At 36.8% G+C, this 22,124-nt stretch overlaps 1 protein-coding gene across 2 annotated transcripts in view; it reads right to left on the bottom strand.

Annotated features, from left to right (window-relative positions):
* The window catches only part of LOC102808208 (upstream stimulatory factor 2-like), a 44,020-nt gene that overhangs the window by 12,397 nt on the left and 9,499 nt on the right, over positions 1 to 22,124 (bottom strand). Inside the window, exons 2-6 of one of the 2 annotated variants that reach the window (XM_085499080.1) lie at positions 14,169 to 14,215; positions 13,924 to 14,024; positions 9,187 to 9,330; positions 986 to 1,133; positions 126 to 213 (exon numbers count right to left, since the gene is read on the bottom strand). In XM_085499080.1, coding sequence (XP_085355206.1) covers positions 126 to 213; positions 986 to 1,133; positions 9,187 to 9,330; positions 13,924 to 14,024; positions 14,169 to 14,215 — 528 coding nt within the window. The remainder of the gene's footprint in view (positions 1 to 125; positions 214 to 985; positions 1,134 to 9,186; positions 9,331 to 13,923; positions 14,025 to 14,168; positions 14,216 to 22,124) is intronic. The other variant, XM_085499081.1, reaches the window with a different exon arrangement.

Below are 22,124 nucleotides of genomic sequence, written 5' to 3'. Positions count from 1 at the left end.
TCCATGAACTCTGCTTGGTCATCTCTGATGACAGCACAGCTAATAACAAACTAATCTTCAATAGTGAAATTATTTCTGTTATTTATGAATTATACATATATGGTTAATATAGAAAAGATACTTACGGACTGTACTGGTGTGTTCTAGGAGCAATGCTTCGCTGGGCTCCACTTGACAGCACATCTTGTGGTGACATCATTACATAGAACTGACCTGAAAATGACAAGCAAACAATGCAATATGAAATGCCAACTATTGCAATATGGAATGCCAACTATTGCAATATGGAATGCCAACTATTGCAATATGGAATGCCAACTATTGCAACATGGAATGCCAACTATTGCAATATGGAATGCCAACTATTGCAATATGGAATGCCAACTAATGCAATATGAAATGCCAACTATTGCAATATGGAATGCCAACTATTGCAATATGGAATGCCAACTATTGCAATATGGAATGCCAACTATTGCAATATGGAATGCCAACTATTGCAATATGGAATGCCAACTACTGCAATATGGAATGCCAACTATTGCAATATGGAATGCCAACTATTGCAATATGGAATGCCAACTATTGCAAAATGGAATGCCAACTATTGCAATATGGAATGCCAACTATTGCAATATGGAATGCTAACTATTGCAATATGGAATGCCAACTATTGCAATATGGAATGCCAACTTTTGCAGTATGGAATGCCAACTATTGCAATATGGAATGCCAACTATTGCAATATGAAATGCCGACTATGTGAAATGAAAATGTACCGGAAGTGTTAACTGACAACAGAAAAATCAGAAATATAACCATGGTTACAACCAAGTAAAGCCTTGGATATAGCATATACTATACCATAGTTGATGTATTTCAGTATTGTGGGGTATGGCGACATAAAAGGGTTCCCTCAGACCTGTGCGCTAGATACACTCTGACTGCAGCCAGCTCACTTCAACTACATTTAAGAACTATTTACCTCCGGCAGCTTGTGTGAGGGAGCCCTCTGACTGTGCGGTGGTTGAAGCGTCAGATGCCGGTGCAGGGAAATAGGTAAATCGCGTCTCACCTGCCTGATTGTCATTGCTTGGACTGTTACCATTGCTGTATGGACTTGGTATTACTGCCTGTAGAATAAATTACAACTATACCATAAAATTTATCATCATAGTACACAGCATTGTACACATCAAATAGTGAAAGTGTAATGTCAACAATATATGAACAATTGTGCTGAATTACAAATTAGACATCTCAATAAACTGTCCAGCACTATGTAGACACAATGTTTTCAGACGTACATGAGGTGGCTTTGATAAAACATGCTTTATTATATATATTTCATTTTACATCGTGAAACTACAACAGAGCTTGGTTGTTCGCAGTGAAACACCCGCCTTGAAGTCTATACAACTTCAACTAGCCATTTATTACCTTGAAATCAAAAAAATAAAAATTCCAAGAGCATCGGGGAGTATATTAATAACCATTTTTAGCAATCGCTAGATTTATTTTATCCGAATACATGGAATGCACGAGATTTTCGACATTTATTGGCAACTTCCGCTCTGAAAATGGTTGAAAATGTGGGTGTGGTTCTCTCGCAAAATCCTGTTGATAATTTTATACGGACAAATATGGTTCTGTGACCCAGGTCGTGCTCCGATCAGGTGACTTTCAGCAAATCAATGATGTTGTAACAAAGCATATTTGATGCTAATTGAAGGGTCGTCGTACCATCCAATCTCCGTCTTCGATTCACATAGTTTTTTTTTTTTTTCTGCGACAGGCTTATTATTAGGCAAATTATTCACTGAAAAACATCGGCATATTTTGACTAACAGAGGGGATTTGACCTCAGCTCAGAAAGAAGAAAAACTAAGCTGAGTCCACGGCGAATCAGTTTTCTTTGTTAGTTGTGAAATAAGGTGACCCAGAGTGAAATAAAATATTACATTTACTGACAAGCACCCAAAACACGTAACAAGAGGTCCTAGTTAAGTAATTAGTTGCGTTGAGGATTGGTTGTCATGCAGCTATTAGATTTGAAAAACCACCATTTCGACTACTCATGTGTGATCAGTGTTTTGGCGAGCGGTCAATGTTTTCAATGAGCAAGCGAGCGAAAAAAAGAGCAATTAAAATGCTGTCGGTTTCCGGTCGGAAATCAAGCAATAAGCTGTGGGTGTAAAAGCGGAAGGCTGGGTGAAATGAGTACCGCAATTACGTAAACTTTGTCGTATTGATATGCAAATCGGATCTTTCATCAAGTGTCAATTAGGATTACTTTCATGCGAGTGTTGTGCTTATGTTGGTGGTGTTTATAAACATTCACACGTGGCAATGTTTTGAAATAGAAAAAACGTTGAAATAAGCGTTTTTGTTTAGAATAAAAGCACAGTCATAGATACTGTCATACCATAAATAATTTAAAATAAAAAAAAATATTGAAAAAAAACACATTAAACGTATGCTAACCCTTTAAGATGGGTTTGATGAAACATGGCAGATTTTAAGGTGGGTTTGATGAAACATGGCAGAATTAAGGTGGGTTTGATGAAACATGGCAGATTTAAGGTGGGTTTGATGAAACATGGCAGATTTAAGGTGGGTTTGATGAAACATGGCAGATTTAAGGTGGTTTGATGAAACATGGCAGATTTAAGGTGGGTTTGATGAAACATGGCAGAATTAAGGTGAGTTTGATGAAACATGGCAGAATTAAGGTGGGTTTGATGAAACATGGCAGATTTAAGGTGGGTTTGATGAAACATGGCAGATTTAAGGTGGGTTTGATGAAACATGGCAGATTTAAGGGGGGTTTGATGAAACATGGCAGATTTAAGGTGGGTTTGATGAAACATGGCAGATTTAAGGTGGGTTTGATGAAACATGGCAGATTTAAGGTGGGTTTTATGAAACATGGCAGATTTAAGGTGGGTTTGATGAAACATGGCAGATTTAAGGTGGGTTTTATGAAACATGGCAGATTTAAGGTGGGTTTTATGAAACATGGCAGATTTAAGGTGGGTTTGATGAAACATGGCAGATTTAAGGTGGGTTTGATGAAACATGGCAGATTTAAGGTGGGTTTGATGAAACATGGCAGATTTAAGGTGGGTTTGATGAAACATGGCAGATTTAAGGTGGGTTTGATCAAACATGGCAGATTTAAGGTGGGTTTGGGGAAACATGGTAGATTTAAGGTGAGTATGATGAAACATGGCAGGTTTAAGGTGGGTTTGATGAAACATGGCAGGTTTAAGGTGGGTTTGATGAAACATGGCAGGTTTAAAGTGGGTTTAAGGAAATATGGTGGGTTTAGGGTGGGTTTAATGGAACACACTGGGTTTAAGGTTGGTTTGATGAAACATGGCAGGTTTAAGGAGGGTTTGATGAAACATGCTGGGTTTAAAGTGGGTTCGATGAAAGATGCTGTGTTTAAAGTGGGTTTGATGAAAAATAGCAGATTTAAGATGGGTTTGAGGAAACATGGCAGATTTAAGGTGGGTTTGAGAAAACATGACAGGTTTAAGGTTGGTTTGATGAAACATGGCAGGTTTAAAGTGGGTTTGAGGAAATGTGGGTTCAATGAAACATGCTGGGTTTAAGGTGGGTTCAATGAAACATGCTGGGTGTAAGGTGGGTTGATGAAACATGCTGAGTTTAAGGTGGGTTGATGAAACATGCTGGGTTTAAGGTGGATTCAATGAAACATGGCTGGTTTAAGGTGGGTTCAATGAAACATGGCTGGTTTAAGGTGGGTTCAATGAAACATGCTGGGTTTGAAGAAACAGTGCGATTTATATATAAATGATCGATCGAAGTTGTCAGAGATATAGTTTCAATTCATTTAAATAAAATGGCTGCCAGTTGGTCATTTTTGATTCTGCTCTGAAAAACAAAAAATAATATGCATCATGGTCCCATGATGTTTGTACTGAGTTTGCACAAAATACATCTATACACAGCCTAGATTGTTTTGAATTGGCAGACACACTCGATTTTGATGATTGAAATGAACACGCACCAAGGTCAAAACACAAGTCCTCATTTTCTTGACTTTGTCCGAACAGGAGGAACTAATGAAAGAACTGGTTCCACTACAAACACGAGTAGGTAGGGTTATCAGAAACATTTATTTTGTCCTTGCCCTCAACATAAAAACAATCTACCCAAGGTACATGCAATCATAAATTTGAATAGTTCGGTTAATGACAGCAGAACCATCATAAAATGTCAGAGCTTTGCAACAATGTATAATTCATTCATTTATTTAATTAGATTTAGATTGTACAGTCATGAATATTGATAAGATCATTATTATTCAAAATATTAAAGGTTGGTGGTCATCACACCACGTTATGTTCAATATGGGACTCATAGCGATGTGCCCACTGGATGTGAAACGCATGGTTTATCTGAAATTTAAACACGCACTGCACGACGACCGCCATGCTTTAAATATTACACACAAATAAAACAACTGTCATCAAAAACAATAATATTTTCTTTTCGAATCCGAAACTGTCTGGAAATCATTCCTAGGTCAATTTGATGAACCTATTAAATGTGTCGTTGGGGCCAAACGGGTGACCTATGTTAATCATCTCACCGTTGTGTGAATTATTTATTTTTGACAACAAAAAAACGAATCTGACGACGTTCGTGCTTGACAAAATTATTGTAAAGTAAAAACAATTCACCAGTGCATACTAATGGGGGTTACCATTTTTTGACTGCCTGCTACGACAAACTCTGTTTTACACACGACGTTTTAAATAAATTAGAGGTGAGGATACATTGTTTGAAATCGTTGGTCCTTTTTTTGTTTATCTTATCCGCTCCTGTTTGTTTCACAAATTAGTCGTTTGCATATCAATATGTCCGATGCAAGGTCACGCTATCACTTTGGAAACAGTTCATTTTGGGGTTTTCATCTGCCAATTTTACTAAACTAGAGCTCGTCTTTTTTCAAATTTGTTTGCAATTTCTTCTTATTTTTTGATTACCCTACAAGTGTTACAAGTGTTTTTCAAATTATTAGCGTCTTTTAACAAAAATAGTGTATGTTTAGTGTCATTGGATTAACGCTAAATCACAGTCCCTCCCTTGTTGACGGACTGTGACTAACCACAGCTCTAACATAAATACAGTACAGTTCTCGCGGAAGCTTTGGCTTTTGTGGCATCATTGTCGCCTACGCATGGCTTCATTGTCGCCTCAGCATCGCATCATTGTGGCATCAGCTTCGCTTCATTGAAAATTGAAGCTGTGTTCGCCTCGCTATTTTGTGGCATCATCGTGGCCTCAGCTTCGCAGTCTCATGGCATCAACATGGCATCAGCTTCAACTTACTGTGACATGAGTATGACCTCATTATTTGCACGCAGAAGGGCAGTAGACAAAAAACATGTACAGAAGTTCGATATGTAATCGATTTGAAATTCAAGGCGAATAAAATAATATGATCAAGAGTAAAATGACATTTTAAAAAGATATCTTGTTTAATTATTTTAGTGTTGCGAGTATTGGGCACCAAAAACTTTGCGAAGTACATTACAATCGGCAAGGTGACGAGTTTCATATTGACTAGAAGGAAAATCGTGATAAATTCAAATCACACGATGCAATCGTCGTTCTGATACAACACAATTTGCTGTTCTTGTTATAAAATTTACCTTTTTTCGCTCATTTTATTTGCTGCTAGAAGAGCAGATTCAGATTCATCATTTCGGTGGTATTTTTCTGTGTTTCGTTTAGTTTTAGCCGAGTCCGACCCCATGCCTGGACTACTAAAACATGCAATACACACGTACGCCGCCTGGTGCGTCGGCGTCGTCGCCAGTCATCTTGATACAAAGTTTCAAAACAAGTGCATACATTTCCAACATATGATTGGATGGTTGTGGTGGCGTCGGTCTGGTAAAATTTGACAACCAATTCTCAAAATTAAGTCACGATCAGTGATCTGAGCTCGATCTATACGTACTTTAAAAGTATTCAAGTTCTCACAAACATATTTTCGAATGAAAACGAGCCACATGCCCTGTAAAAAATCGAATAGCGCTTGACATGCAGGAATAATTTATTGGGCTTCAGAAAAAAAACGTGTCCTTTTAGTGTGGCCGTAAATATTTGGTGACCAGTCGATGAACAATTTGAAAATCATGATTCACACGGAAGTCTTTCGATACTGAAAATCATCGACCCCAGTCTGGTTTACCTTATTTCCCAACTTGCAAAACTGATTTGTATCCCAGCCCTGTTTTTTTTTTTTTTTCTTTTTTTGAACTGAGGTAAAATCCCATCCGTTTGTCAAAATATACCGATGTTTTTCAGTGAATAATTGCGAAGCCTGTCACAGCACAAGAAAAACTTTGTGAATCGACGATGGAGATTGGATGGTACGACGACCCTTCAATTTGCGTTAAATATGTTTTGTTACAACATCATTGATTGGCTGAGAGTCACCTGATCGGAGCACGACCTGGGTCACAGAACCATATTTGTCCGTATTATCAACAGGACTTTGCGAGAAAACCACACCCACATTTTCAACCATTTTAGCACGGAAGTTGCCAACAAATGTCGAAAACTCGTGAATTTTATGAATTCGAATAAAATAAAGCTAGCGATTCGTAAGACTGGTTAATAATATATCCCCCGATGCTGTTCGTTTTTTTTTATTTCAAGGTGAGAAATGGATACTAGTAGTTGAAGTTCAATCGATTTCAAGGCGACTATTTAACCGCGACAACTCTACGCTCTGTTGTAGTTTCGCGAGGTAAAACAAAAATACAATAAATAGTACTTGTTTAATTATTTGGTTGTACAGCCCGCAAATTACGGGACATGATCCCCATGAATTGCGATAAATAAATGCTGATTGTGTTGAATGACGGACGTCGGGACCGTTTGGAGAAACAAATTACGGTCGGTAGACATTTCAAATAAATGAAATTATTAACGAAAGACGAGATTTATCTAGGTATTTACGATCATACGGTCATACCAAATATATTCAAAATTGACAAATATACAAAGGGGTGTAATAGTAGGTCATTTTTATTTTAGCCTTAGAAATATTTTCTTTCACTCAGTCCACGTCCATGCGTGGGAATTCTATTTAGCTTCATGGTCTTTCGGCTTGTCTTCTGCTTGGGGGGAAACAACAATAATTATACAAATCGTAAACTCAACACAATCATGAAAAGAAACCCAGTGTAGCAGTGCGTCACGTCGGAATGTTGTCTAAAATAAAATATTCAATCCCAGCCAAATCTAGGTCAAAGGGTCAGATTGCGTGCATATAATTATAGATAGTTAAAACAAAAAGTATTTAAACTTTTGACGGTTGTTCAACATCTATGCACGGTTACTAAACTAGTAACCGTGATCTACGAAAACCAGAACATTTTTAGTAGTCCGAATTTTTGCACGGTCGAAAATAAAACGGAAATTGACCGGTCAAAAGCGGAAGCGGTCAAGAGGTTTGGGGGAAATGAGTACAGTACTTCTTTGTTTGATGAAGCGATGCTGATGCCACATTGTCGCCATAATGAGGCCACAATGAAGCGAAGCGATAATCGCCTAACTTTTTAATGTCGCGACATTGAAGCGATGCTGAAGCCATAACAATGCCATAATGATGAGATGCTGAAGCGAAGCTGACGCTGAAGTGAAGCCAAAGCTTCCGCGAGAACTGTACTGTACCTCCATGGTTCAGGCAAACTATTATTATTTTCCAACATGTGACCTTTAGTTTGGATTCATTACGTTACTTTTTAAAACGCGGTGCATGGATACAACTGCCGAGACGCATCCACTGAACTAATAGGAAGCGTGAATCTTTTTTAGTTACCGTGCGTGAATAAACAGCGTCCTAGCACAGTAATAATTGTGTAATTTATTTATTTTTTCAGACTCTAAAATATATATACATGTACTAGTACGTTACTGGGGTGTTCTGTGTCCATTTAGATTGAAAGCTGAAAATAAGTATGCCAATTGTAGTAATACTACCATATAAATGCAAGAGTAACACACGCGCCATTATTTTCCATCTCCCGAGCGAACGACATAAACAATTGCGACCTTCTGATGTTACAATTAGTGCTAAGCAGGCGTCAAATAAAAAATCCCTTTTCGAGACACCATTTAATAATTCGACAGGGATTTTTAATTTGAAAACGTCTTGCATAATTTCTGTGACGTTAGGTGCCGACCAAGTGGTTTCATTGACCTCTGACTGAACTTTGAAGAAAACGTACATCGTGCCTACGTGATGCCACCACGTAATTTAAATGATCAATTTTACTTTGTCGTGGCATTTTACCTCTTTAAACGTCTCAAATGCCTTGAGTATAATTATCGTGAGTTATAGTTGGAATTTAGGCGAGTAAAAAGACTCAGACTCGGGATGCCATTGAGTTTTAATTTAGCAACTGCAACACTACTTGTACGCAAGACAAGACAAGCAGAACAGGACAGGGTACACAACAATTCAATCCCCGGTTAACTTTTTCAGTAACCGTTTCCAACTCACAAATCAACAAACACGCACAAATTTCAATGTTTAATTTACGACTGGCCATGCTATTTGCAACACATTGCACAATTTATCCGTTATTTAATCTACATTCATAAACAACAATGTAAGAGAACTGAAACTATGTTAAAAACATCGGTCGCGCCTGTGATCGCGCCGAGTACAATAAGGTGCGCCGTATCTGACTAATCGCGCCGAGCTCGACCTTGGGCTCGCTTCTTTGAGAGCGAGCCTTTCAACAGCCTCGCCACTGGTACGCCACTGGTACGCCATTGGCGAGACATGGCCTCACCATGGTCTCGCCACTGGCGAGAAAATTGAGACCTTGTGTGCACATTGTACTGTATAAGAAACTGCAGAAAAATTTTGGGTGAGAAAGTCTGGTGGTGAAAAGCTTACCATATACATAGTAATGTAAAATCAGTATTAGAAACCGTGGTTTCTATTGAAATGGTACAATGCAACAGATGGGATGCAGTTTCTCTTAGAGCATCTACAAAATGTACCAATATGGGAAATTTGGATTTTTTGTTTCTCCATTTTCTAAAAAAGACTAAATGAGGCTTCTATTAGATTTGACAGTAATCTTGACATGACATTAAACTAGTAATGTGAAATACTGGATTTACCTCATTAACTTGTGTCACTGTTTGCTGTCCCTGAGGAAAAGAAGTTGTGGTGACAACAGAATTCCCAGCATTCCCTTCTCCTTCTACCTGAACAACTCTGTATGTCACCTGACTTTGTCCATTACCGTCTGTATGAAAGCGATACTATATAAAAAAAAAAAAAAAAAATTCATATTTATGTTAATTAAACCATGTACATGTATAGGCCATCGAACTGTAACACCGTTTCCATTTTTGTCAACAAGTCATGTCATGACTAATTACATGTATCACGGTAACCAATGACAACTAAAATACTGCTTTCTGACTAGCTCCATATTGAATAAGGTAACACACTAGGCTGCCATGAAAATTTACAATCATCAAAACAGTCAGAGTTCACTATGGCCAGGGATATTTTTTAACAGTTCAGTAGTTGTTGTTTTTAATTTACCGAGAATCTCCTATTACATATTTTGCTACTATTCAGGGGTTGCATTAGTGTTTGATAATGTGGAGTCTCTGGGACCCACCCCTTATAAAATATGTGGGTCCCTTAAAAATATGTGGGGTCCCTGCCGCTACCGCACTATTACACAATAAACATAAATAGGCATTAATCACATTTATATTGTACTTTATTTACATGTTCATTCCAGCCTTTACATGTCAGCAATCTGCATTATTTACATGGTTTACTTCTATTTTTACTGTTATTAAAATGTAATGCTGCTTGCAAAAATTATAATCATTACTGGGTTTACCTTCAATTTCTTCATAAGCCAAGATAAACAAGTCATTGTCAATGACACGTCCCCGTTCCGTTCATATTTGAGTGACATATACATTCAAAGCAGATCATGACCGAAATGCACCTGCATATGTACAACACATTGTACTAAATCTGAACAAAATCCATCCATGCATGACTGAGATCTGGTTCCGGAATTGTGAAAATACGTGATTTTAATGCATTTTCGGTCTTAAAATGGCCATCATTCAGCTATTGTTAAGCGGATCATGAAACAAATGCACATATCTATTTGTGACATGATGCACCATGTGTGTGTGAAGTTTGAACTTGATCAATCCAGACATGTCTTGGATACGGATCCAGAACTGAATTCTTTAAGAAAATGGCCGCCAGTCGGCCATTTTGAACTTGATCCGGAAAAAAAAAATGACGTGCATCAAGGTCCTATTATGTTTAATGTAAGTACCAAATTTGAACGAAATCCGTCCATGCATAACTGAGATCCGGGTTCGGAATGGTGAAAATGTGCGATTTCAATGCATTTTCGGCCTTAAAGCGGCCGCCATTTGGCTATCGTTAATGGGATCATGAAACAAATGCACATACATATTTGTGACATGATGTACCTTGTGTGTGTGAAGTTTGAACTTGATCAATCCAGACATGTCTCGGATACGGATCCAGAACTGAATTCTTTAAAACAAAATGGCCGCCAGTCGGCCATTTCGAACTTGATCTGAAAAAAAAATGACGTGCATCAAGGTCCTATTATGTTTAATGTATGTACCAAATTTGAATGAAATCCGTCCATGCATAACTGAGATCTGGGTCCGGAATGGTGAAAATGTGCGATTTCAATGCATTTTCGGCCTTAAAGCGGCCGCCATTTGGCTATCGTTAATGGGATCATGAAACAAATGCACATACATATTTGTGACATGATGTACCTTGTGTGTGTGAAGTTTGAACTTGATCAATCCAGACATGTCTCGGATACGGATCCAGAACTGAATTCTTTAAAACAAAATGGCCGCCAGTCGGCCATTTCGAACTTGATCCGAAAAAAAAAATGACGTGCATCAAGGTCCTATTATGTTTAATGTATGTACCAAATTTGAATGAAATCCGTCCATGCATAACTGAGATCTGGGTCCGGAATGGTGAAAATGTGCGATTTCAATGCATTTTCGGCCTTAAAGCGGCCGCCATTTGGCTAACGTTAATGGGATCATGAAACAAATGCACATACATATTTGTGACATGATGTACCTTGTGTGTGTGAAGTTTGAACTTGATCAATTCAGACATGTCTCGGATACGGATCCAGAACTGAATTCTTTAAAACAAAATGGCCGCCAGTCGGCCATTTCGAACTTGATCCGAAAAAAAAAATGACGTGCATCAAGGTCCTATTATGTTTAATGTATGTACCAAATTTGAACGAAATCCATCCATGCATCACTGAGATCCGGGTCCGGAATGGTGAAAATGTGCGATTTTGATGCATTTTCGGCCTTAAAATGGCCGCTATTCGGCTATCGTTAATCGGATCATGAAAAAAATGCATGTGCATATGTCCCATATAATGTGTGATGTATGAGTGAAGTTTGAACATAATCGGTCCATGCATGTTCGAGATACAGGTGATCACGGACGGACGCAGAGACAGACGAACGGACGGACGGACGCACACAGGGCAAAACATAAGTCCCCGTTTTCGGACACCGTCCGAACGGGGACTAATGAGCTGGTGTCAGACTTAATTTAGACTTAATACGATTCTGACAAGAAAAGGCATTGCCACATGGAACCTGCCGGGGAGGCGATCTTGCAAATAACGAATCGATCCATGGCTTCTAGAAAAGTGATTTTTTTTCTCCCAAAGTCACTTGTGTTATATAATTAAATAGTTCATTGTTTCGATTAATATTGCCCCCAGAAAACAATACACCCAAAATTTGTACATACTAGTACTAGTACCAGATTCTGCAGTTAATTCGCCTCTGGGCAGTTTGGGTTTAAAAAAAAATAAAATGGGACCAAGAAATCGGCGATTTTTCGGCAGATTTTATTTAATATTTGTTATTTAAATTAGTCTTCAAATGCTTAGTTTACCTTTTGAAAACAACTATTTTTTTTATTTGAAAAAAAAAATCATGCAGTTTTCCCGTAAAAATTCAAGCCAAATGATCGTACTACAACATCGGCAAATCTCTTCTGCGTTGCGTTAAATAACATTAACATATTTAAATGAGATATGGTAATTTGAACACGTTGGCGTTATCCAGCATTTTTATTGGTTAATTGGAGATTTGACCTATTAGGTCAACCATCGAGCGCTAATTTGCGACCGGAATTATTTGATTACGATGAAACGAAGTTGAATTTTATTTGCATTTCATTACAATTCAACAAATTTGTTTTTTTTAAACGTTATTATAATCACTACTGAGTAATAATCAACAATTGTGAAACTCAGCATGACTGGATTGCGCAACCTTGATCATTTGTTGCTCGGCAGTTGTGATCGTTTTTACTTTGTTTAGAATATAATTTCATTACAAATTAAATTAGCAAAAATAAAGTTTATTTCACGTACCAGGTTCGTTAAAGTAATTTTTTGGAGAAAAATTACCCTGGGTGACATTGTAAGTTTTAGGCGGTTAAATTAGCAGGTCTCAGTATTGACTGTCTCGCCGTACTTCAGACGGGACTTCACACTTTCCATTGTGAAATGTAGATGCTAATAGGTGTTTTTGAAGACAATGGCACAGTATTGTACGTGAATTTAAAAGCTCTATGAACTTTGTATGCGGGACAATGGCATCGCAAACGCATACAATGCCTTTAGACCTATCATAATACGACCGAGACGTGTACTTACCGGATGCGTCCCAGGGACTCACCAGTTGAAAAATTCATTCGTCCCACAGAAAAACTATGCTTCCCGGACGCGTAATTCCGCGTTAACGCAATCCCTGACTCCCGGACGCGTAATTCCGCGTTAACGCAATCCCTGACTATTTTTGCACAAAAAACGGCCAATGTAGCAGTTTTGTTAAGGTTACGATAAAAAATATTATTATACATCTGTCACCGTAACACGGTAATTTTGCGACATTTTACGGGATATTTTCATCCTACCATATAAGGAAATGCGAATTCCAAATATGGAATGATTACGCGCGTAAGCGTCCTCTAATAATAAAAACAAACATGGCTGCCACAAGGGTTTCACCGGACTCCACACAAAGAAGTTCGGCATTTTCATGATGTATCCATGGAAGGAAAAGATGTATAATAAGGTTATTACGAGAATACCTCGAAGTATGCACAAAGTATCAACCTCCGCTGCGTGTCGGTCGATACTCCAGCTGTACTGCTGTACTGTTCGTGCATACTTTGAGGCATTTTCGCAATAACCTCATATTATACATGCACTAGTGAGAATAGGCCTAAAAATACCAAATTATGTCAAAAAATATTTTTTTCTTATTTCTTGTTTAATGATCAAAGCCATGACTCACATTTTCATTTTAAATTAAAATTAAACAAAAAATTAATAATTTTTGAAAAACACTATGCATGTAATATGCAAATAACACAATAATTATTATGCAAATTAGCCACTATGCTTGACCAAAATCCTAGTAGAATATTGAGTGATATTTGGTAATCTGAGAATTATTAAAAAACACCAAATCTAAAGGTTTTTTTTTTACATTTCACACTGCCAAATTTGAGGATTTTGTCAGAACTTTTTCTTTTAAGTATTTTTATTTATGTCCAACAGTCATAATCAAATTAGCAATACAATGTATGCGTATCATAAATAGTAGATTTTTAGCAAAAACAGAAACAAATTTGAATCTAGCTAATTTTATTTATTTATTTATTTAGCTAACTATTATGCAAATTAGAAAGCTAATATGCACACATTTCAACAGATTATTGTAAATTTAACTGGATCCAAGGTTCTTGAGATAAATAGTGACAATACTTGCCTGTATATTAGATGGATCAGCAAGATTGGAAGGTACTTGACCCGTTACACTTGCAATAGCAGCAGCTGTTTGTTCATCAGATGTTGCCACTTGATCACCACCTGATAAAATCAGAAAAGTCTCGGTCAGAGTCCATGTCATTTTCTAGAGGGTGCCCTCTATGATCTGTGACTGACACATACATTTGTACTTCAATGAAGAAAATCCAGAAAATGTTCCTACAATGATGTACGTTGCTGACTTACCTCCATCATTCTGTATTTGATCTTCTGTATCTTGGCCTTTGTCTTGACTAAATTAAACAAAAAAAAAATAAAATTTTTTATTTGGTATTTTGTAACTTTCAAATATAATAAACAGCATTACCATATTTGATATATTTATAAACTTTACAGAGACATTAAATGCAATTGTGTTGATGTCATTTAAAAAATACAGTATTTCATGTTATGTTAACATCTCAGAATTTGTTTCATGTAATAGTAAAAAAAGGATTCTAAATAAACCCCAAACAACATTTCTCGCAAACCCGCATTTCTCAAAAACTAACATCAATTTCAACTAACAGCACTTTCTTGATCAATAACTCAGACATTGCTGATCACAAGTTGTTTGCCAAAATTGACTCAAATCTGCTCACTTATAAACATACATATATCATGCAGTGTTCCACAGCAATCGATTCTCGGTCTAATTCTCTCTCTATATATATATATATATATTCTTATACATCAACAACATTGTAAACTCAACAACCGTATTCGACTGCGTTAGTACCCATGCCCGATCAAGCGCCCATCCCCCTACTTTTGCGCAAAACTGATACAATTCTGATTGGTTAATAGTAGACTTGACCTTTTAGGTCAAAGGCCGCTGTTGTAGGTCAAATCATGCATATTTTTTGTGACCATTTCTGTTTCTTCTTTGTAAAAGTCAATGACAACGCAACTAAATTCGTAATTTTAATCCCCCTTAAACTGTCACATGGTGAATTAAAATTGTAATTTGCACTCTTTTCCAAGGAGGGGGCTCAGGTAAAAAAATCATTTTCTGAGTTGAGGACCTTGGGCACTAATGCAGTCCAGTACAGTAATGCTTTTGATTTCCAATTTTTTCCAGATAATATTAAGCTTTTCAAATTCATTCAAAATACTAGTATTACAATTGAATTAGACATCAAGAATTCTAGAAAGTATGTAAGTGGCAAACAAACTGACAGTCAATATGGATAAGACCAATTATACATGTATGATGATTAAAACATCCCAAAAAGCCTTCCAGTCATGTGCGCCAAAACTATTCCAGCAGCTTTACGTGATTCATGCATCAGCAGGGGAATCTGCAGTTTGCTGTATTTATGCATTTTTATCTGGCAAGACTCAAGCCGTCTATGAAGAACTCTTAACCGCTATAGTGGACAAATGTGAAGAACTTGGATTTTCACCTGATCCATCAACCATCATTACAGACTTTGAACTATCGGCTATTAGAGCCACCACAAATATCTTAGGACCCCATGTCAACATGGATGTTCCTACCATATCATGCAGAGCACCTGGAGAAAAATACAGGAACTTGGGCTGGTAAATTTGTATAGAACTGATGACACTACTAGATTGTTCTGTGGCATGATTGACGCACTGGCATTCCTACCAGTAGAAGACGTAACCCAGGGTATGGAACACTTGAGGAATACTGTTCCAGATCATCTAGAAGAGCTCCTGAACTACTTTGATTCCAGCTATGTGTCAGGTCCCTTCAGAAGAATTCAACCTCCGCCTGTATATCGTGGTGGCGGTATCCCTCCTCTTAGATGTCGCAGGATTCCTCCACTGTTTCCGCCATCATTGTGGAATGTTCATCTAGCAACACTCAACAACGAAGACAGAACCAACAACCTGAGTGAAAGCTGGAATAATGCATTTGGTCAACTGCTTGGCTATAACCATCCATCTGTGTGGGCTACAGTTGATGCAATCAGAAAAGATGCAGCTCTTGTTTCAACTACTTTATACCAGATGTCCCGTGGAGTACCCCCAAGAAAACGCGTCAAAAGAGCGACAAAACAGCTACAAGAAAAACTTCACAACTTATGCAAAGATTTTTCTGAAGGAAAAAAAGACATTCAACAATTTCTTGAAGCCGTGGGACATTGTGTCAGGCGGAAATAATGGTGTGGGTTTAATTACAGTGTGTGGTAGTTAAATAATAATCTTGTAGTTGAATAATTTAATGTGTTTCACATTTTGTAAATATTTAATAAATAATGAAAAATAAAAAAAATACTGTGTAATAATGCTTGATGTTTACTTTTGCCTTTTCCTGTCCATTAATCCACCAATTTATATCAAAGATTTAAAACTAAATGAACAAGACTTATCTTATGTAAAGATCAAAGGCATCCCTCAACGATTTAGAATTAAACACTTAACAAAACAATAGGCATTCAAGATCAAAGGTTGCCTATAAACGCAAGTGATTGACACAAATTAACACTAGATGTTCACAACTAAGATCAAAGAATAACACAATGAGGCAATAATATACTATGTAGTAACATGTGTGACCATTTATGTCAATTCTGTGAATATAGTTATGAGAAACAAGTTAGTAAGTCTTCCGTATTCTGCAAAAGTATTTCCTAAAAGTGTTTTTTTCACTACAGGTTTTTTTTCCTAGGGTTTTTTTCCTACACTCGGTTCACCAGTAGAGGGCGTTTGTTTTACCTTAACAAGACAATAAACAGACTGACAACTCAGCGTTTTCTATTGAAAGTAATGCGTGCCACGTTTGCTTAGGTTATCATTTCTTATCATATCTAGTAAACATTGCAGAGCAACAAGATTATCATTAGATCTCACAAAATAACGCGAGATCTATATTCCAACTAACCATCGCGATACATAAACACAGGAAGTGACACAGACAACAGTAGTTGTTAGTGAACACACCATGGAGGTAATTCTTATTACCCCAATGACCACATCGACCTTCAAAAATGGCATTTACAAAGAAATCAAATTTGAGGACGATAGTTACGAACACCGTGTATATTGTGTACTATGAATGCAACAAAAATAATATACCACCAGTTTTTTCCCGCTACGCTGAGAGATATCATGTATATCAGGTCCCACCGCATCTCAAATTTCGGTCGAACCGAGTACGACTGAACATCAATTATCCACAGTTACAAGTAGTATGATGAGTCACAAAACCGGTTTATTTCACAACTGTACTTTCAATGGGCAAATTACAATCCAAATTGTACAAAAACCAAAATGAAAACGTAGAAAATCCGTTGTTTAAATGATCCAAACTGTACACGACCCTGTATTTCAAATCGCGTTGTGCGTCAGTAAAAGGTCAGAAAGGTCAACTTTTGTTATGCTAATTTGTGTGTTTTACGCTGCTCTTTTCACTGCGGATATGTTTCTTTTTCATGCGGAATAAAAATTAGTTTGTATTCAATTTGAACTGTGTTGCGCATGTAATTTCTGTATGCATTCAGCGTACAACTACATACTATTCTTATAAATATTCATGTTCAAGGGCTATAATCATGATCTTTTAGTAGATGAAAGTAAACTCTTTTTTTACTAGTTTTAGCGAATTGTCAATATAATGGTATAATATAATAGCAATAACCCCCCGTCGAAGTTGGGTATACCACTTGGTATTGAACAATTCACTCCATATATGAGCCAACAACTTTTCTTAATGTATTGGAGAGAACATTTATGTTTTTGGGCCTCAGTGAAACCTGGCTGCATTCTGAAACTAATTGCGATTTATATAATATTCCAGCTTATAACTTGATCACCAATCACAGATAACTTACGGGGTGGTGGTGTGGCACTGTACATTCATACCTCTTTGTCTTTCACCCATATTAACATTTTATTATGCACTGTGAATCGGTCTTTGTGGAAACTACCATTAACAACAAAACAGTTATCATAGGTGTTAATTACAGAAAACCCAATACTCCCGATTCAGAATTCCTAAACTGTTTAGAAGCATGTCTAGATCAGCTGTCTGCTAGTGGTAATGAATGCATTCTCCTTGGCGATGTGAACATTGACACCTCTTCAGATTCACCATCTGCCTCCCAATATCTAACATTAACAAGTACTTACAATTTTACCCAGGTAATTAACATCCCAACACACGTCACTGACAACACAAGCACGACCATCGATCACCTCCTTACTAACATTACAAATAATTTCTTCGATTGCGGTACTATTCAAACCTATATTACTGACCACTACCCCATATTTGGTGTCATTGAACGTCTTAATCACGTGTTTCAGACGGATAATCATGTTCAGAAATACGACTTTTCCCACTATAATAAAGACCGGTTTTTGACCGACTTAAGTGATGCATCTTGGCAGTCAGTTTATAATTGTACCGATCCTAATGTCGCGTACACATTATTTTATAATATTTACTACGGTATTTCATCTAAACATCTTCCAATTAAAACCATTCACGTTAAATCTAAATCTCCTCGAAAAACCTGGCTATCCCAAGGTCTCCTTAAATCGATCAAAACCAAACATAAATTATTTGGCAAATTGAAAAACAAACCAACTGATATTAATTTGTTAAATAAATATAAAACCTACAGAAACTTGTTAACTAAATTACTATCAAAGAAAGCTTAGAAAGAACTCCCATGTGCTGAGAGTATTGGAGACACATTAAATATAATTCGAAATTACTTAGCTGAAAACTAATTATGCAAATCAGAAAATTAATATGACCAGATTTGAGTGTAAAACTAATGAGGTCTGCGCAATGTAACAGAAAATCTATGTCTCCAAGTTTAATTGAAATGTGATTAGAACCAAAAAATTATGAATTATTATGCTTATTAGGGAATTAATATGAACAGATTTTTACCCCAAACTAATTAGGTTTGTACATTGTCCTAGAGCATCTTTGTACTAAGTTTCATTGAAATGGAATAATTAGTACCGTGAAAACTCCAAAATTTCGACCCCTCTAAAAATTTGGTCGCCTATTTATTTGCCGGGTTTCGGTGTTTTATTTACCTCCAAATTTTCGACTCCACTAAAAATTGCCGACTCATTCTTATTCGAAAATTGCGACCAGTTTTAGTTTTCCCCCAAACGAAAAAAAAAAACGATGTGAGCGTTCAAATGAGACCTTCCTCGAAGGCATGAATCCGGGTTTCTGATTGACTGAGAGATTTTTATTTTATTGGTAACGAAAATATATTCTAAATAAACGAAGTTTCAAATAAAAACGAACACAAAAATCTCGGCATGCTGCGTTTCTGAATTGTTGATTATTACTGTACTCAGTAGTGATTATAATAATGTACACAAAATAAATTTGTTGAATGGTTATGAAATACAAATAAAAGTCAACTTAGTTTCATCGTAAGCGAATGATTCCGGTCTCGTATAAACGTTTGATGCTGTAGGATATCCGCCATGTTCTCTTAGGTCAAATAGGTCAAATCGCTAATTAACCAATCAAAAAGCTGGATGATGCCAACGTGTTCAAATTACCATAGCTTACTTAAATATGTTAATGTTATTGAACGCAATGCGGAAGAGATTGATGTTGTAGTACGATATTTTGGCTTGGATTTTGATGCGAAAACGGCATGATTTTTTTTAAATAAAAAAATTAGTTGTCTTTAAAAAATAAACTGGTCATCTGAAGAATAATTTAACATTGTTCACAGTGATAACAGCTCATTCTCGAAAGGAAGCTTACCCGCTCACGCTAGTCACGATAAAAATCATACACGTGTACTCTTGAATAGACAGACGTCAATGACTACGGTAAAACTTACTCTATTTTAGCCGGCAGGATTGATTGAAATGTCCGAAAAATGACGCCAAAATACACCTTAAAAGACCTATTTTATTTTCTTAAATCCCATTTTATTTTTTAATCCAAGGGCGAATTTACGGCAGAATTTGGTCCCTCAAATAAGGGACACGTGAGCTTTGATTCTAACCGGATACATTGCACTGGGTCGGGGAGATAGTTTGCTAACCTTCCATGTATCTTTTGCCCAATGGGTACCTGTACTTCGAACATTCGCAAGTTTTCCTAGGTAGTGCGAGACAGCTTTGTCTTTTGACCTATTAGTTTTGTGCTGACCTCTTCTCTGCGTCTTGATGTTTTGTTTTGCTTGTCATAATACTCACTGATTGATGACTTTGTTTAGATTTTGAGTTACAACTCGGCCACGACCTTTGCTTTTACCGTGAAACATGAGGAAGTTTACGTCAATTGACGGACATTGCATTTTTTAAAAACTAATGAAGCACACTGTCTATCATCCCCATTTTTTCATTTGCTGATTTCTATTCTGAAAAATTCGACCGTCCGAAAATGCACCTTAATTTTGACTCTAAAAATACGTCACATTTCTAACACCAATTATTTAAAACCGGTCGAAATTTTGGAGTTTTTACGGTACTTTAGATATCAGTGTGAAAGCTTAAAATTGGTTAATTATGCAAATTAGGTAATTAATATGTACAGATTGTAACCCACAATTATTCTGGTCTGTCTATTGTCCTACAGCATCCAGTGTTCTCCACAATCCAAATTAGCTGGTGGGCGGCCTAATTAGCATAAATTTGCATATCAATTTGCATATCATTTACATACAGCATTCTCGCATTTATGACATGAACTGCAATACACACTAAGTTATTTACTATTCTCTTTTTAATTTAATTTTAATAATTGGAACATGTTACAATTTTTTGAAATACAAACAGATTGGTCACTATCAATATTTACGAAATGCAAAAAGTTTGAAATCGGTGATTTATGCGTTCGCAAATTATTCTGCGTTCATGAAATGCAATTCGAGTAACCAAGAGCAAGTACAAAACATAATTGAGTTATAATGTAGAAAATATACGAGATGATTTGCCCACGAAGCCAAAACAGACAATTTGTCAAAACAAAATCCATAACATTTTTATTTGTGGCATCAGTACTCACCCGTGCCGACGGACGGTAAGATGCATTTACGCATGTACGGCCACGATACGTTGCGTTTTCACACATTTTTATGGAATTCAAGAAAAAAATGCTAGCAATCGGCAAAATAAAAGAATCTGATATGTTCTCGAAAGATTAGACATAAAAAAATAGATAAATTGAAAAAAGTATGTGGAAAAGATAACTAAAATATTATTCAATTACAAATACTCGTGGTAAACTAATCCAGCAGCCATGTTTGATGTTTATTACCGCTTTCCGAATTCAGTACACGAACACCCAGAATGCGCTGTTCCCCTATGCAACTTAGATACTAAATCGTTACAGCGCCAACAGCGGTGGGTAGCAGACGGTCGTTGAATGGGGTAGGCCAAAAGGTCATCAGTTTGCCTTCTCCATGCTGTTTTCACAATGAAAATCGAGCGAACGTTGTAAATACGGCTAGAATTTAAATTTTTTTCGAGTTTACATGCAATCTGCTAATATATTTGTTTATTTTCTGTGCATATACATTTCGTTCGTATTTACTTCTTTCTTTCGTGATCGGAAGACGATTATTAAAAATACAGCTGTAAATTGAAACCACTGTAGTTGCGTATCGTGAGCAATAAGTGGCAACAATGTCGGGCGACAATGAATTCAAGCGATTGACACATTGCCATGAATACACTTGATAACTGCTTGCAGACTTCCAATGGACATTGTTTATGTTTGGACTGTTGAAACAATAGCAAAATAAAGGGTTGGGCAACTACTCTTTTGTTTAGGCTTGGGAAGAACAATGCAAGCTTTTTACAAATAATTTCAGCTGGATGTACGTTGGTGGGCGGGTGTTGAGAGTTACTGGGCGGCCGTAAAACTTGATGGGCGGGCCGCCCGCCTAAAACCCCTTGTGGAGAACACTGGCATCCATGTACATTCATTGATATGTGATGTATAGTACCTGAGATATCAGTGTGAAAGTTGGTTAATTATGCAAATTAGGTGATTAATATGCACAAATATTTACGGAAACTAATTGGGTCTGCATAATTCTAGATTCATTGAAATGTGATGATTAGTACTTTAGATATCAGTAGAAAAGCTGAAAATTAATTATGCAAATTAGGTAATTAATATGCACAATTATTTACCCTAAAACTAATCAGGTCTCTGCATAGTCCTAAAGGATCTATGTACCAAGTTTCATTGAA

The sequence above is a fragment of the Saccoglossus kowalevskii genome, chromosome 5, assembly GCF_978046115.1.
Source record: "Saccoglossus kowalevskii chromosome 5, keSacKowa6.1, whole genome shotgun sequence".
Taxonomy (NCBI): domain Eukaryota; kingdom Metazoa; phylum Hemichordata; class Enteropneusta; family Harrimaniidae; genus Saccoglossus; species Saccoglossus kowalevskii.
This window is presented reverse-complemented; position numbering and strand designations above follow the sequence as displayed.